This window comes from Oratosquilla oratoria, chromosome 43 (genome assembly GCF_046742065.1).
Source record: "Oratosquilla oratoria isolate Oo_2021 chromosome 43, ASM4674206v1, whole genome shotgun sequence".
NCBI classification, from domain to species: Eukaryota; Metazoa; Arthropoda; class Malacostraca; order Stomatopoda; family Squillidae; genus Oratosquilla; species Oratosquilla oratoria.
In genome coordinates, this window is record NC_134819.1 from 36,378,675 (window position 1) to 36,395,159 (window position 16,485).

A 16,485-nucleotide genomic window follows, 5' to 3' on the forward strand; every position below is an offset into this window, starting at 1 on the left:
GGATGGAAGGACGGTTTATAAGGCATTAATGGATTATGTAATGGTATCCAGGAGAAGATCAGGGGGAGTCCTGGATGCCCATGTTCTTAGGGATGAGAATGAGGGAATAGCATATAATTTTTTGGTGGAAGGTAAGTTGAGAGTAGAGGAAAGATAGAGAAAAAAGAAAAGGGCGATAGATGGATGCTTAGATTAAACTGTTTAAATTATAAAGGAAATGAGCAGGAATACAAGAAGCTGAGAGAAGTGTGGAAGATAGTGAAGGATAGAGTAGAGGTAGGAGCGGAGGAGGAATTGGGGTGTTTCAAGGAGAGAGATGCTGAAGGTGTGCAAAGATGGTATGTGGACCAATGAGGATGAGAGGGAATAGAAGGAGGGGTAGCAAGTGGTGGGGTGATGAAGTGAAGAATGTAGTAAAAGAGAAGAAACGAGCATGCATGGACTGGTTGCAAAGTAGGACGAGAGAAACATATGAGAGGTACAAAGAAAAAGGTGAGAAGCAAAACAAAAGATGAAGGTGGCAAAAAGAAGAGCAGATGTAAAAGGGGGGGGCGAATAATAGATTTTTTTTTTTAATTATTAAGAACTTATTTTGGATAGAAGTTAGGAGAGGAAGGAGGATAAGTCAAACAGAGAAGAAAAGGTAAAAGTTGCAGATGGACAGATATAAACAGAAGAGGAGGCAGCAAGGGGAAGATGGGCCAAGTACTTTAGAGAGCTGTTGAATGTGGAGGAGGATAGGGAGGCATTGGTGGTAGCAGTGGGAGGCGCTAAAATGACGGTGATGGGAGAGGAAAATTAATCAGAAATAAGAAAAGGTGAGGTATAAGTTGTTTTTAAATTTATGAGAACAGGTAAGGCACTTGGGTTAGATGGATGTCATGCGGAGTGTCTGAAGGAGGGAGGCAAGGTAATAGTGGACTGGGTAGTAAGGTTGTTTAATGTGTCTAAGGGAGGGAAGAGTGCTGGAGGACTGGAGGAAAGTCTGTATAGCTCCGTTTCACAAGGAGAAAGGGGACAAATGTAGGTGTAGTAGTTTCAGAGGGATCAATTAATTGAGCGTAATTCGGAAGGTTTATAAGAGGGTTTTAATTGAAAGGTGTAGGAGAGGGACAGAGGGCGTAATTGGTGAGGAACAGTGTGGGTTTAAGAAAGGACGGGGATCCGTGAATCAGATTTTTGTAGTAAAGCAGATATGTGAAAAAGCTTTAGTTTTTTTTTTTTTTTTTTTTTTTTTTGCTTTATGGATTTGGAGAAGGCTTATAATAGGGTAGATAGAAAGACACTGTGGGAGGTTTTGCAGCTATATGGGATTGGGGGAAAGCTGTTAAGGGCAGTCAAGAGTTTTTACAAGAGTAGTAGAGCCTGTGTTAGAATGAGAAATGGAGAGAGCGAGTGGTTTGAGGTAAAGGTGGGACTGCGTCAGGGATGTCATGTCACTACGGCTGTTCAATATGTACATGAATGAGATGATGCGGAAAGTAAATGCGAGAGCAAGGGGTAGGGGACTGGGGATTGTTAAAGAAAATGAAGAAAAGTGGGAAAGTTTAGATGTGTTTGAGATGAAATATCTGTGTGTGCGCGTGTGTGTGTATGAACTTGATCCAATTACTTCTAAAATTGTATAGCTTTTCCTGAAAGGTATCAACTGATTCAACCTTTTGACCATAATGTTGCTTACAAATTGTCATTAATAAGCTTTATGTTTCCTTAATGACCTTTTCATCTTCTTTGTAAGCTGTAGAAAAGTGTGACTTGTAAAAAAGTTTTATTTCTTCTTAGTTTGGAGTACTGTTGGATTTGGTGTACCATTTATTTAAGATATTTTCGGTAACCATATTAATTTCTTTGTTGCTGAAGCCGTTATTTACTAGTATCTGGGTAGTGCGTTCGAGTTCTTGGTGGACTTTTGATCAGGTATCACAGTGCGAAAGTGCTCGGCGGACATAAGCCCCAATGGTAGATTGCTTATATCGATCGGAGATTATGTCCGCCTACGCACGAGTTCCACAGAGTTTAGACCCTGCTACACGGCAATTAGTGACATCTTTAGAAAGTATCTCCAAGAAAATTATTAATGCAGAAAACAGCATCACCTTCAACAAAATTTGTGCTTCAGTATATTAGTACAATTCTTTACAACTTTGCATATTCTTAGTGGTATTGTGAATTTGTGTACTGCGAATATCAATCGTTGATCAGTTCTATATGAAATATATACAAACTCGCCAAGCTTGATTACATGACTGTCGAGCCCTCTATAATCAGGGGGCATAGTCAAAAAAGTTTTCGTTTTGTGATAAAAGCATGAAATTTGGCGCATATGTAGAGTTGCATGTTGTGAACGTTTTCAGGTACTGGGGCACTTGAGATTATGTCTGTGTCAGTCATGGCAGCCATTTAAAAAAAATGGCTGCTACATACCATTGGTGAGATTTGGGAAATAGGGTGTGTCTATGTGTGTGTAATAAGGCTCTTTCTGGGTAAATGTTCACCCGAAATGTATCAGAGTATTTCCTACGTATTTACAAATCACGGACAATATATTTTTCTCTTGATATTTTGATAATAATGAAAGTTTTACATGATCGAAATTGACGTTTTTAAAGTTATACAATACTCATATGAAAAAAATGAAGCTATTTTGCAATTGACTCATAAAAGGTCACCTCAAGTCATAGAAAACAGCATGTGACATGTAGTCAGAGGATCACGTGAAGAATCGTCACCCAGCAGATGCAACAAAACCTTACAATACAGTTAAGTGACAAAACAACAGCAAGCGGTATATTCACGAGTCAATCTTGCACATACTCTCCTTCACAGAAGCAGAGGGCAGTGCAGTCCAGATCTGCTGCCTTGTACTTTCATCGGTAATGGCGGCCCTTCATATAGCCACGTGACACCAGCTCCTCACATGTTTTTTCCAGCTTCAGGGAATGTAGTATAGAGTGTCTCATAAGAGCATGCATAGGTCTTAATTAAAATAAATGGCTACATGTGTAACCATGTAAGGAATTATACGCTTTATTCAAATGCATACGAAATCACGCATATCACATAACGCATTTTATTCACTATATATCAAAACATTCTTCCATCAGACAAACTAAAATACAGTATCATCGAACCTGAGGAATTCCATTTGATTTTGCAAATCCTTTTACAAAAACGCATCTAATTTCTGCATTTCAAAGTACAGATAATATTTTCTTTTAAATTCAACTGAAAAAGAAAAGTAAAAAGGTGTTTGAAACTTCTATGAAAATGTCGACCAAAATTATAAATATCAGTGAAGCGTTGTTTACACGGCGCTACTTTTATTCGCTTTGATCAAGCGTCTTAATTCGCTAGCGACTAAAACATGAATGCGCAGCGTCTGTTTGACGCTGCCATAAAGTTAAACATGTTCAACTTTCCCACTCACGTCTTGCGTTTCAGTAGCGAATAAAGAAGCTAGCGTCTAGCGTCAAAAGCAGCGCTGTGTAAACCTGCCTTAACGTCAGTTTTCGTAAGTGGCAGTTCTCATTTTAATCATATTCAGTTGAGACAACACAGACAAATACGATCCCTGCTATGCTTTCCATATTTCAGTATAACTCATCTCGACCCAACACGACGCCTCAATTGAGGAACTTGAAAATTCTGAAACTGGAGCAAGAATTTTTTCATGAAATCCTAGCCCAAACGACTCTGAGAAACCAAACTCAAAATTTATTGAGATATAACGCTCGTAAAAAGTCTGCAGTTTACAACAAAGAAGCACAATGTGTACAGTTGAGAAAAAATCGAAAATAGCTAGTCCGTGGTCTTGGTATTTGAAAAAATAAACAAAAAATGTCTCTCGCTTTTCACTAAACCATCAATAGCAAACATTTTCAATTACATGTGAAATCAAATTCCTATAATTCCAACACACGCTCGCAAAATGTAATTATATATATATGTATATATATATATATATATATTATATATATATATATATATATATATATATATTCTCAGCTGTACACCCCACGTTGGTTCTGATGATAAATTGTTACTGTCTTCTCCATGTTATCATATTTTCCGGTAAGAGATGGTTATAACCTTAATCAACTGAGACCCGAAATTTTCTCCTCTTCCTTCTTTAGACTTGAAGGAGGCTGGAGCGAATTTCACGAAAACAATGGGTCACTTTACTACGTCCTCACTCTTACAATTAAGTGTCGTCGGAGAGGTTCATCTACACAATGTTCGTCGCCGAAGCCCATTAACCTCACTCCGTCCAGAGGTGCAACCCCGAGAGGCTGGCACTCCGTTTCATTGTCAACCCATGCATATGGACAGCGGACGATATGCAACTGGTTTGACAGAAACATCTTCACGCTTACACAGCACTGACCGAAGTCCAACATTTCTTCTCTGAGAGATCTGAGAGAGAGTGAGGCCCCGAGGATCGTTGCCGGATTCCATAGTGCCCTGGGTTTTCGATAAGACAAACCCCAAAACAAATATGAGCGAACGAACGAGTGAGTGAGTGAGTGAGTGAGACGTTTTAGTATCCAGACGAAAGCCGTGTGGCAGGTAGTGGCGTCTATAGGGAAGACGATCGGGTTGGTGTTGGTCGACAGCAGGGGCCAGCGGCGGGAACCAGTTTCCTCCCAGCACAGTAACATTAAAGAAGCTCTGGGACGCCTTAGTTCAGCTCGTAGGTTGGGTTGTCGTAATCCAACAAGTCGAACCCGAAGCCGTGATTCTTCAGCAGCTGTTGGGAGAAGGAACATTGGGTGCATGTTTATGAATGTATGTATGAGTGCAGGGGGGAAATACAAGGAGGTGAAGGGCGAATTCGCCCGCAACGTCAAAAAGCGAGTGAGCTCAAATTTTGAGTGCGAGAAAAAGCATAATCGCCCCCGGGAATAAATTGTGAAGGATCAATAAACTATTCGTATTATGGCATTCAAAGCTTATGCGAATACTTGTACAAAATACTGCCACATTGAGATTTACTAAGCACACAATCATTGCGCTACAAAATCCCTATATCGGTATCCAACTAATGGTAACGATTATCACATTCATTTGTATGTAAATCGCCGAGGAACTATATTGAAAGATGAGGAGATAAATAAAAAAAATACAATGCTTATGCATGTACCTTAGGTTGTTTTAATATATATAATACATATATATATATATATATATACATATATATATATATATATATATATATATATTATACTCCTTCATACAATAAGTAATGAGAAAATGTCAGGCGAGACATTAAATATGATTTGATCAAAATGCTACTTCAAGGTGAAGTACACATACATATATTCTATAAAATGACTAACTGGCAACTTTCTATATTTGTAGGTCTGAGTGCAGCGGTGAACGTGGTGGAACCAGTCTGATTCGGTTTGCCGATCTGTGAACACTTGTCAAGATGCAGGGAAACATGGAGCAACGTTACGCCATCAAATTTTGTGTTAAACTTAAGAAAACCAAACAAGCTTATGGAATGTTAAAGGAGGCCTATGGGGATGAACAGATGAGCCAAGCAAGTTTCTATCGGTGGTTTAACAGATTTTCTGAAGGAAATGAACAGGTTGAGGATGAACCCAGATCTGGAGCACCGAAAAGTGCACGCAAGGAGGAAAACATTGAGGAAGTGCAAAGGTTAGTGATGCAAGACCGTCGAATATCTGTGAGGATGATATCTAAAGCTCTTGGTATTAGTATTGGCACAATAGGGACAGTTCTGACCGAAGATCTGAAGCTCCACAAAGTCTGTGCCAAGTTCGTGCCAAAGATCCTCTCCGACGACTAGAGTCAGTTTCGTGTGGAATGTTGCACTGACATTCTCGAAATGATAGAGGCTGATTCAGATTTCCTGAATAAGGTAGTGACTTGCGACGAGAGTTGGGTGTTCACCTACGACCCTGAGAGCAAACATCAGAGTGCTCAGTGGAAGCACGCGACCTCCCCCAGACCCAAAAAAGGCAAAGATGAGCAGGTCGCAAGAGAAGGCCATGGTCATTCCTTTCTTTGACTCACAGGGGCTCATTCACGTTGAATGGTTCCTCAGGGTCAAACCGTCAATAAGGAATATTACTTTACTGTTCTGAAAAGGTTCAGGGAGAAGATGAGGAAGAAGATGCCTCAGCAGTGGAGGAGTGGTCAGTGGTGGTTCCATCAGGACAATACCCAATGCCACAAGTCAACGCTGGTGACCACCAGGATGGCCGACAGGGGAATAAAAGTTGTACAACACCCACCCTTCAGCCCTGACCTAGCCCCTTGCGACTTCTTCCTGTTCCCACGCATGAAAGACAGCCTCAGGGGAACCAGATTCCAGTCAACAGAGGAGCTGAAAGAGGCATCGGAAAGTTGCCTGAAGGTACTACTGAAAAAGGACTTTGAGGAGGTCTTCCAGGATTGGGAGAGACGCATGCAGAAGTGTATAGATGCAAGAGGCAATTATTTTGAAGGAGACAAAGTTTTGTAAGCTTATGAAAATAAATAGTGTCTCTCCTGACATTTTCTCATTACTTATTGAACGTAATATATATATATATATATATATATATATATATATATATATATATATATATATATATATATCTGTGTGTGTGTGTGTCTGTGTATTATATATGTATATATATATATATATATATATATATATATATATATTTACACATATATAGATATATATGCATACGTGGACAAGGTGCAGGGATGACCCGTCATCCAGGAGGTGCTAAGATAAGAGGGAGGGTGGAGGGGTGTGGAGTGTATTTAGGGATGGAATGGGTGGGAATGATTTTATGCCTTTTCCCTTTTGGCTACCTCCCTTGTAAGGGGGAGAAAGCCTTGGTATATGTATGTATATTTGCATATATATATATATACATATATATACATATATATATATACATATATATATATATATATATACATATATACATATATATGTGTGTGTGTGTGTGTACCTATATGTATATTTGCTTCCACTTCTAAGTACTACAGTGGCTGATGTTTTCTACGGGAGCAGTGTGCACCTTATATATCTCTGTTGGGCAATTAATAACCAAGTCACAGTGCCCACACAGAGACCCGATGCTCCAGCACTCATCACTTTTTTATGAAGGGTCATCCTCACCCGGATTCCCCTGCCACACTTCTTGGGCCCAAGTTTGTCAAACTGACAGAAACACCTTCAGCAAAACAAACGAATGAAGTCAACATTATCAGAAGGACTTTGTTGTAGGTCTCCAGCAGTATGGCGGAAGTCAGGGAGCCCTTCATCTCCAAAGAATTACGAAGGATTACAAAGGAAGAGCATACCCATAGGAGATCTTTTGGTCCTTTTGGTCGGATACGAAAAAATAATAATAAATGATTGAATAAATAAGTTAATAAGTAAATAAAAAATAAGATATATAGATAAGGATAAACAATAAGCAAACATATCAATAATAATAAATGAATAATAATAAATAGTTAATAGAATAAAATCAATGGCAGTCATTACAGCATATTGCTTAGGTGTTTATCTAAATGAATCTTAAAACTGCAAATTGTACTACATTGCACTGCCTCTGCAAGAAGTTTATTCCATTCATTTACTACCTCCTGATAGTATGAGAGCATTATCTATTGTCTGATTGGCATTCCGTGTGAAAATTTTGTCACTTTTGATGTTTTCAATTCGTCTTAGAATCTTAGAGACTTGTATCAAATCACCCCCAAGTCTACGCTTTTTTATGGAGAATACTGTAGTTACATAAGATTTAATTCTGATATTTGGAATCAGTTTTGTGGTTCGCCGTTATACTTTTTCTTATCTGTCGAGTCTTCAATGAGATTCGGTGACCATACGGATACAGTATATTCCAAATGTGGACGATTTAACGATTGCTTGTTAATGACAGATAGACTTTTAAAATCAAAATATCGCGCAATCAGCTTTAGACACTTATTTGCTTTTTGAGGCGGAAATACACTGCTTAGATTATTTGAAATAATTACGCTGAGATCCTTTTCACTATCCACTTTTGTTAATGAATTTCCAAATCACTTGTAATCGTACTTATTGTTATTTTACCTATGTGCATAATCTTGCATTTACTTGTGTTAAATTTTATTAGCCACTTTTCACACCATTTTTTTTAGTTTATCTAAATATTCTTGAATATCTAGTTGGTTTAAGTGATCATTTGCCATTCCGCACAGTTTTGTATCACTAGCAAATCTGGAGACAATAGATTTCAGTCTGTAGTCTATATCATTTATAAATACTATGAATAGAAGTGGCTCAAGAACCAGACCCTGACATTTTTCCATCTAGAACAATTGCTATTTAGAACAACTCTGTTTACGATCGTTTAACCAATTACTAGTGTAGTTTAATAGGCTACCATTAATTCCGTGTGAGGCTAATTTAGCAAGTAATCTTTCGTGCGGGACAGGTATCAAAATCTTTCGCAAAGTTCAGATACATTAATCCTATGGTGTTTCGTCATAATTTGACATAACTGTTGTAGAATTTGAGTAGGTTAGTCACGCAAGAACGTTTCCGTCTGAGTCCATACTGGCTATAATTTATTAAAGTTACTTTCTAAATGGTGTTCGATAGCATCTCGATGGCAGTTTACATAATTTTTCCTACGACTGAGGTTAAGCTGGCCTGTAGTTCATTGTTTTTTTCTGTCACCCATTTTGGATATTGGGGTAACGTTAACTAACTTCCATTCTCTTGGGGCATCTGCGGATATGATTGATTTTTGTTTTAATAATTCCTACTGGAACAACAATCTCGCATTTCGTTTCCTTCAAGATTCTTGAATGCCAACAGCCAGGCCATGGTGTTTTATTAAATTTGAGTTTTTCTATACATCTTTTATTTCATTATTATTATTATTATTATTATTATTATTATTTATTTATTTATTTATTACTTTTTTACAGTAGTGAGTGAGTTTTCCCTAGACTCATTACAGGCTTCTGTTGGAACTTCACTTTGAGGTGTTTCGTTTACAAATACTTTGGTTTGTCCACCCGCTCCCGGCCTATGGGAGTATGTACGTGTACAATCATCTGTATATTCATTCATCAATTAAGTTAGTATTTTCTGGTCACTAAATCGATCAATTTATTCAATCTATTCTATAATTTTCGATTAAGTGTTACTTATTTACATATTCTAAATATACTTGTTTATTCCTTTATTTTTCCCGCACACCCGTTCATCGACTTACTTTGACAGAGAAGGTAATGGCTAAGGGCACAAGGATGACCAAAGTGAGGAGGTGGACCCCCACCGACGCCACGGCCGTCAGGAAGAAAAGGCCATAGTCTTCATCGCTTATGGTCGACCACGGGAACTCTTTCTGGCCGTCGAGAAGAACTCTATGGTAGTCGTAGATGCAGTAGCTGTTGTACCCCGTGATGCCTAAACACCACGCCACCCACACCCATGGGCCGTCGTGCAGGGTCTGTCGAAAAGAAAAGGTTGTATATGAGGCTAGAATGACAGAAGTTCGTATAACAGATTTTATTTATCTATCTATTCATCCATCTATTCATTTATTTATTCATCTATTCTTATTTTTTGTTTATTCATTTTATCCCCAAATGACAGGTTTTGGAATAAAGACCACTTGACAACCGAGGCGGCTTCGAATCTACCAAAGAAAACATATCTCAAGAAGCGTTAGGAATAGCTAAGAGAACACAATATTGTGACATAGTTAAAGGGTCTTTTTCTGGGTAAGAAAGGCGATTTTATTGAGCAATTTGAGGATGGTCTTAACTTTTTAGATTGGCCAAAATTCATAAACTGCGTCATCGCGTTCATGGATTGAACAATAGAAAGTCTTCTGAAAATCCCTATGTCAATCCAAGCATTGCTTAAAGAAAATGTTAGTTTATATGATGAATAGCTGTTTTGAAGAATTGTGACAAAGAGGTGCTTAGTGTAGTGTGCTCAACAGTGTCGTGATGAGTGTTTCCTGTGTCGTCAATGTTCTCTGCCCATCCTGGCTGGCTCAAATTCATTATCTGAAGATTTTGCCCCACTTTTGCATAGTTTCCACTCAAAAATAGATAATAATTCCTCTCAGTATGATACATCAAGGACTGATTAGTATTGATATCTGGCTGAATATCAGTAACCAATACCAACAGTCACTCTCCCCTTTCGCCAACAATAGAAAAGTCTTCATTAGAGAAACTAAGAGAGCACCTGTACGCAAATTGTTATGGACCTGCACAAGAAATCAGGACCCAAAATGGAGGACCTGCAGAAATTAGATGTGAAATAAAAATTTGCCAGCACAGGAGTTTCATGGAAGGACAAAACACAATCGAAAGGAAACACAAGTTTTCCTTGCCGTTTACATTTCACTCACTGTAACGAACTTTTGAATACAAACAATATTGAGGATATTTCTCTCTTATAAAAGGTCTTAGAATATTTTCGCCCATATAACTAACTGACAAGATGTGCATAGGTCGGGAAGAACTGTTTTTCCCATGTTGTACAAAATCGTGGAGAAAATATTTGGCGAGTGTGCGTTCAATTATGCAACATAACAACCGGTGGTCTTGATTACACACACACACACATACATACGTACACACACACACACACACACACACACACACACACACACACACACACACACACACACACACACACATATATATATATATATATATATATATATATATATATATATATATATATATATATATATATATATATGTGTGTGTGTGTGTGTATTCAGTGTATATGGACAAGTTTTTTCTTCCAGCATACTTCCTTGAAGTGAATGGCAAGCTTATTATGACGAAGTTTCTTGTCACAGTTTTCTCTTAAAGCATTCTTGCTTTCTATAGGCAGTCACCCTAATGTTTCTACTTATGTCATGCTGTTCGCCAGGAGACATAATTCACTTGTAGTCAAAACGCGTTTACACACGTCCTGGCGCTTCTTCAGTGAAAAAAGTATCTTAAGGAGCCTCTCTGGAACGCTAATAAATGTTATACAACATCTAGAAAACATTTCTATGTCCCCTTAAGGAGCCTCTCTAGAACCCTAGGAAACAGAACATAAAATCTAGAAGACGTCTCTTTATCCCTCTAAGAACCTCTATATAGCCCTAGGAAACATAACATCTATATGACATCTCTATGTACCCTTGAGGAGTCTCTCTGGAACTCTAGAAAACATAATAATATAACATCTAGAACATTTCTATGTGTCCCCTTAAGAAACCTCTATAGAACCCTAGGAAACATTGTATAACATCTAGAAGACATATCTATGTCACCTTAAGGATCCTCTATAGAACCCTAGGAAACATAATATGACATCTAGAAGACGTCCCTATGATCCCTTAAGAACATTGCTATAAGTACCCTTAAAAAACCTCTCTAGAACCCTTGGAAACATTGTATAACATCTAGAAGACATCTCTATGTCACCTTAAGGAGCTTCTCTAGAATTCTAGGAAACATAATATGAAATCTAGAAAACGTCCCCATGTTCCCATAAGAAACCTCTCTAGAACCCTAGGAAACATGATATAACATCTAAAAGACATCTCTATGTCCCTTAGGGAGCCTCCCTAGAACATAATAGTTGTTTAAACTTTTTGTTTTTATTTATATTTTATTTTCTATTCGTTTATTTTTTTAACCATGAAGCCGCACCCTGGGCAGACATTTGTCTATCTCCTGCGTAGAGCAAATGGGCCTTCGGCCTTAAATGATAATCTAAAAAGAATGAAATAGGTAAAATATCTAATTCAATTGTATTTAAAAGAATTGTAGTAGATAGTTATTGCAATGCAGCACGATATACAACTTTTTTTTTCTTGTTGGGAGTAAGGTTTTTTTTTTTTTTTTTTTTTTTTTTTTTTCCTGGAGTATCCATGAGAAAAGCAACAACAAATTTCAGTGATTGGATTTGAGTTTTATTGATAGACATATCAAAACTAAGTTAGGAGCCAGGGTTCCTTAGGAGCCGGGTCCCTTAGGATCCGGGGTTCTTAGGAGCCAGGGTTCCTTAGGAGCCGGGGTTCCTGAGGAGCCGGAATTCCTTAGGAGCCAGGGTTCCTTAGAAGCCAGGGTTCCTTAGGAGCCGGGGTTCCTGAGGAGCAGGAGGTCCTTAGGAGCCGGGTCCCTTAGGAACCAGGGGTTCCTTAGGAGCCAGGGTTCCTTAGGAGCCGGGGTTCCTGAGGATCCGGAATTCCTTAGGAGCCGGGGTTCCTTAGGAGCAGCAGGTCCTTAGGAGCCAGGTCCCGTAGGAGCCGGGGTTTCGTAGGAGCCGGGGTTCCGTAGGAGCCGGGTTCCTTAGGAGCCAGGGTTCCTTATGAGCCGGGTTCCTTAGGAGGCAGGGTTCCTTATGAGCCACTTCCTTACATCAAGTTCCTCAGGAGCCGTAATTCTTTAGGAGCCGGGTTCCTTAGGAGCCAGGTTTCCGTAGGAGCCGAGTTCCTTAGGAGCCATGCAGGTTGTCCATTACGGTGAGTCAGGTCGAGGTTTCTTAGGATCCGGGGTTCCTTAGGAGTCGAGTCCCTGATAGGAACACAGAGTTCCTTTGGCGCGAAGGTTCCTTAGGAGCCGGGGATTTAAATGCCTCTCGAAAGCAAGTGTCCTCTTTTTAGCCAAGTCAAATATGCCTGTTAATTGCAGGTTTCCCTCTCACTTAATTCAGTATATATGTATATATATATATATATATATATATATATATATATATATATATACAGTATATATATAAATATATATATATAAATATATATATATATATATTTATTTATTTATTTATTTATTTATTTTTTTGTGTGTTATTATGTGTGTGTGTGTGTGTGTGTGTGTGTGTGTGTGTGTGTGTGTGTGTGTGTGTGTGTGTGTAACATGTCCAGGTATGTACATTCCCAGGAGCGGGTCCAGTATTTTTTTTTTTTTTTTTTTTTTTTTTTTTGTGAGGGGGGCTGGCTTGAATTTTGTAAATATAGATGACGCTTTGGGTGAGAGCTACCCTGAATTTTGTAAGCATAGATGACACTTTTAAACATATGTACTCTGTAGCACGCATGCGATAATATTGAATATAAATTGAAGTACATGTTCTCACTTGATTTTTTTTTTTTTCAAAATATTGGGCAAAAGTAATACTTGATTTTACATTTTTAAGGATCCACCCTCAATAATGTGTTGAATATCCTTCCAGTTGTTCTCACTAAAGTATTTTATCAAATGCTGAGGGGGAGGGGATTTGCCTCTGTATTACTGCTTTCTACCAAGTTCCAGTGTATACAAGGCAGGTTTCTCGACTTCTGCAATGAGGTAATGAAAGTTTTTTTTTTTTTTTTTGGGGGGGGCTTCAATCCCCTTCGCCCCCCCCCCCCCCCCTGGATCCACCACTGAGCACCCCTGACCATGATCATCATCATTATAATCATAATTATCATGATGATTATTTGTATCAGCGGTGGTATATGTGTCATTGCATTTGCCAACGTCAAAAGATATCTTTGTTGCCACAATCAAAACTGATATAGATGTCATTTCTGTTATCAGTTTTCCATCGTCATTTCTTGTGACAGATAAAGCGATCGATATCTCTTATCAATGCATACGAAGACAAGGGCTTGTACCACGACAATGACCGAAAGCCAATATCATCATATTGTTCTAGTTTTACCTCTCCGACCTTATCTTCTTCCTCTTCTTCTTCTTCTTTGGACATTTGTTATTAGTTATATTAGTTTCTATGTCACTGTCGTTATTGATGATGTCGATTGTTTCTCATTTTTCTTTAGATTAAAAAAAAATTATGTAACTGCTATCGCCGGAACCTGAGTTTAACATGAATCTTTTTGCTGAAAGTTTGAACAAAGATATACAGTATATGTTGTACCAGTGGTCACACAAACACGTGCATGTGCGCTGATAGGGTTTGCTGGTGTAGTGGTCAACGTCTCTGCCTACCAATTTAGCGGAGTCAAGATCAAGCCCCGTTCATATCTTGGCAGATAGTGCAAGACGTCACTATCTGCCTTTAAAAAGTGGTGTGTGTGTGCGTGTGTGTGTTTGTGAATGTCTGTGTGTGTGTGTGTGTGTGTGTGTGTGTGTGTGTGTGTGTGTGTGTGTGTGTGTGTGTGTGTGTGTGTGTGTGTGTGTGTGTGTGTGTGTGTGTGTGTATTTACCTAGTTGTATTTTACGGGAAGGGGAGCTATGCTTGTGGTGTCCCGTCTTCATATCTCGTTTTATCTAAACTGTTTTTAAATTCGTGTATCGTTTTTGCACACAGCACATTCTCATCTAACGTGTTCCAAACGTCTATTACCCTGTGGGGAAAGCTGTTCTTTTTCAGGTCTCTTCTATAACTGTCTTGTTTTTCTTTCCGTGTCCTGTTGTATCTCTACTATCCCATTTTATTAGATCCTCTCTATCTACAGTTTCTATGCCTTTTATGATTCTATAAATAGTTATCAAGTCTCCTCTCTCTCTTCTTTGCTCTAATGTCTGTAGCTCAAGTTTTGCTAATCTCTCTTCACATGATAGTTCTAAGAATGTTGGTGCCAATTTCGTAATTGCTCTTTGTACTCTTTCAAGTTTTGTTACACATTTTTTTTCTACTTGGTGACCACGTCGTCGCTGCATACTCCAATCTTGGTCTTATTAAAGTGACTAGTATTTTCTTCACAATTTCTTCGTCCAGGTATGTAAATGCCATTTTTATTGTTCTTATTGAATTATAAGTTTCTTCAAAAATTTTGTTAATATGTTTCTCAGGGAACATATCATTCATAATAATGACTCCCAGGTCCTTCTCATTTTCTACTTTTTTTTTTATTTCTTCCTGTCCCAATTTATATGATCCCATTATTCTTTTTTTGCTTCTTCCAAATTCCATTATACTACACTTCTTAATATTGAATTCCATCTCCCACTTTCTACTCCATTCCCATACTTTATCGAGATCACTCTGCAGCGACTCACTATCTTCTACAGTGTTCACTTTTTTCAACAATTTTGCATCATCCGCAAAGAAGCTCATATAATTGTCAATTCTTTTATCCATATCATTAATATATATAACAAACATTATTGGGCCCAGAACTGTTCCTTGTGGAACTCCACTTATCACTTCATCCCAATATGAGTGTTTGTCTCTTATCACCACTCTCATTTTTCTTTCATGAAGGAAGTCTTCCATCCATTTCAGCTGTTCTCCCTGTATTCCTCCTCCAGTTTCTAATTTCTTTAGCAATTTATGTGGCACCTTATCAAAAGTTTTTTCAGGTCTAGAAATGCACAATCAGCCCATCCATCTCTTTCTTGTATTACATCTATTAGCCTTGAATAGAAACACATTAAGTTTGTGACGCATGATCGTCCTTGTCTAAATCCAAATTGTCTTGTGTTTAGTACGTTGTTTTTTCCAAATGCCTTACTCATCTAATTTTGATCATTCTTTCACAAATCTTAGCTATCGTACTTGTAAGAGAGACTGGTCTATAGTTAGTAGGGTCTTCCTTGCTTCCCCTTTTGTATATTGGTACTATATTTGCTCTTTTCCAATCTTCTGGAACTTTTCTTTCTTTCAATGAACTGCTTATTAGACTATGTATTTTGTCTGTTAGTTCATTCCTGCATTCTCTCAAAATCCAGTTTGCCATTTCATCTGGTCCATGTGATTTTCTGACATCGAGATTACTCGAGTGATTCATTATTTCATTCCCTGTTACTTCTATCTCTTTCATAAGGGGGACTTTCTCCTCCCACTCAATATCTTTAAGTTGTATGATCTCCCTCGTAAACACCGATTTAAAATGCTTGTTCATAATTTCTGCCATTTCTATTTCCTCTGTGTATTCAACTCCTCCTTGTCGTAGTTTCTCTAATTCTTGTTTGTTTTTCAGTTTATTGTTTACAAATCTGTAAAATAGTTTTGGTTGATCTTTACATTTTTCTATGACATTTTTTTTCGTATTTTCTCTTTTCTTCTCTGCACACTTGTACATATTCATTTCTATAACTAGTATATATTTTTCATTTTCAGGTCTTTTGTCTTTTTTCCAATTTCTCCAAGCTTTATCCCTTTTGTCTTTTAACTCCCTACATTTTTGTTGTTGTACCAACACTTTACATATCCTTTTTCGTGTTTTTGTCTTGGAACATACTTTTTCACTCCTTTGTAAATTTTGTCAAAATATTAAATTTCTCATCTACTGTTGTTTCCTTCTTGTGTATCCTCTCCCAATCTGCTTTTTTAAAGAATTCTCTTATAAAAAAAAAATTCGATACATCAATTTTCCCTTTCTATATTGTTCGTTTTTTCATTTATTTTTCCTCATTTGGTTCCAGTTCAATCAACTTTTACTTATTGGTGTCTTATATTCAATCTTGTCCACTATTTTGGGTTCTGATGTGATTATTAGGTCTAGTCCCGATGGTTCTTCCTCATTTCTATACCTAGTATTC

General features: G+C 37.9%; 1 protein-coding gene across 1 annotated transcript in view; it reads right to left on the minus strand.

Annotated features, from left to right (window-relative positions):
• Positions 1-3,011: 3,011 nt before the first annotated feature.
• The window catches only part of LOC143021897 (uncharacterized), a 40,832-nt gene continuing 27,358 nt past the window's right edge, over positions 3,012-16,485 (minus strand). Inside the window, exons 4-5 of the mRNA XM_076179716.1 lie at positions 9,243-9,479; positions 3,012-4,747 (exon numbers count right to left, since the gene is read on the minus strand). Of these exons, the coding sequence (XP_076035831.1) occupies positions 4,679-4,747; positions 9,243-9,479 (306 nt within the window). The 3' untranslated portion in view covers positions 3,012-4,678. The remainder of the gene's footprint in view (positions 4,748-9,242; positions 9,480-16,485) is intronic.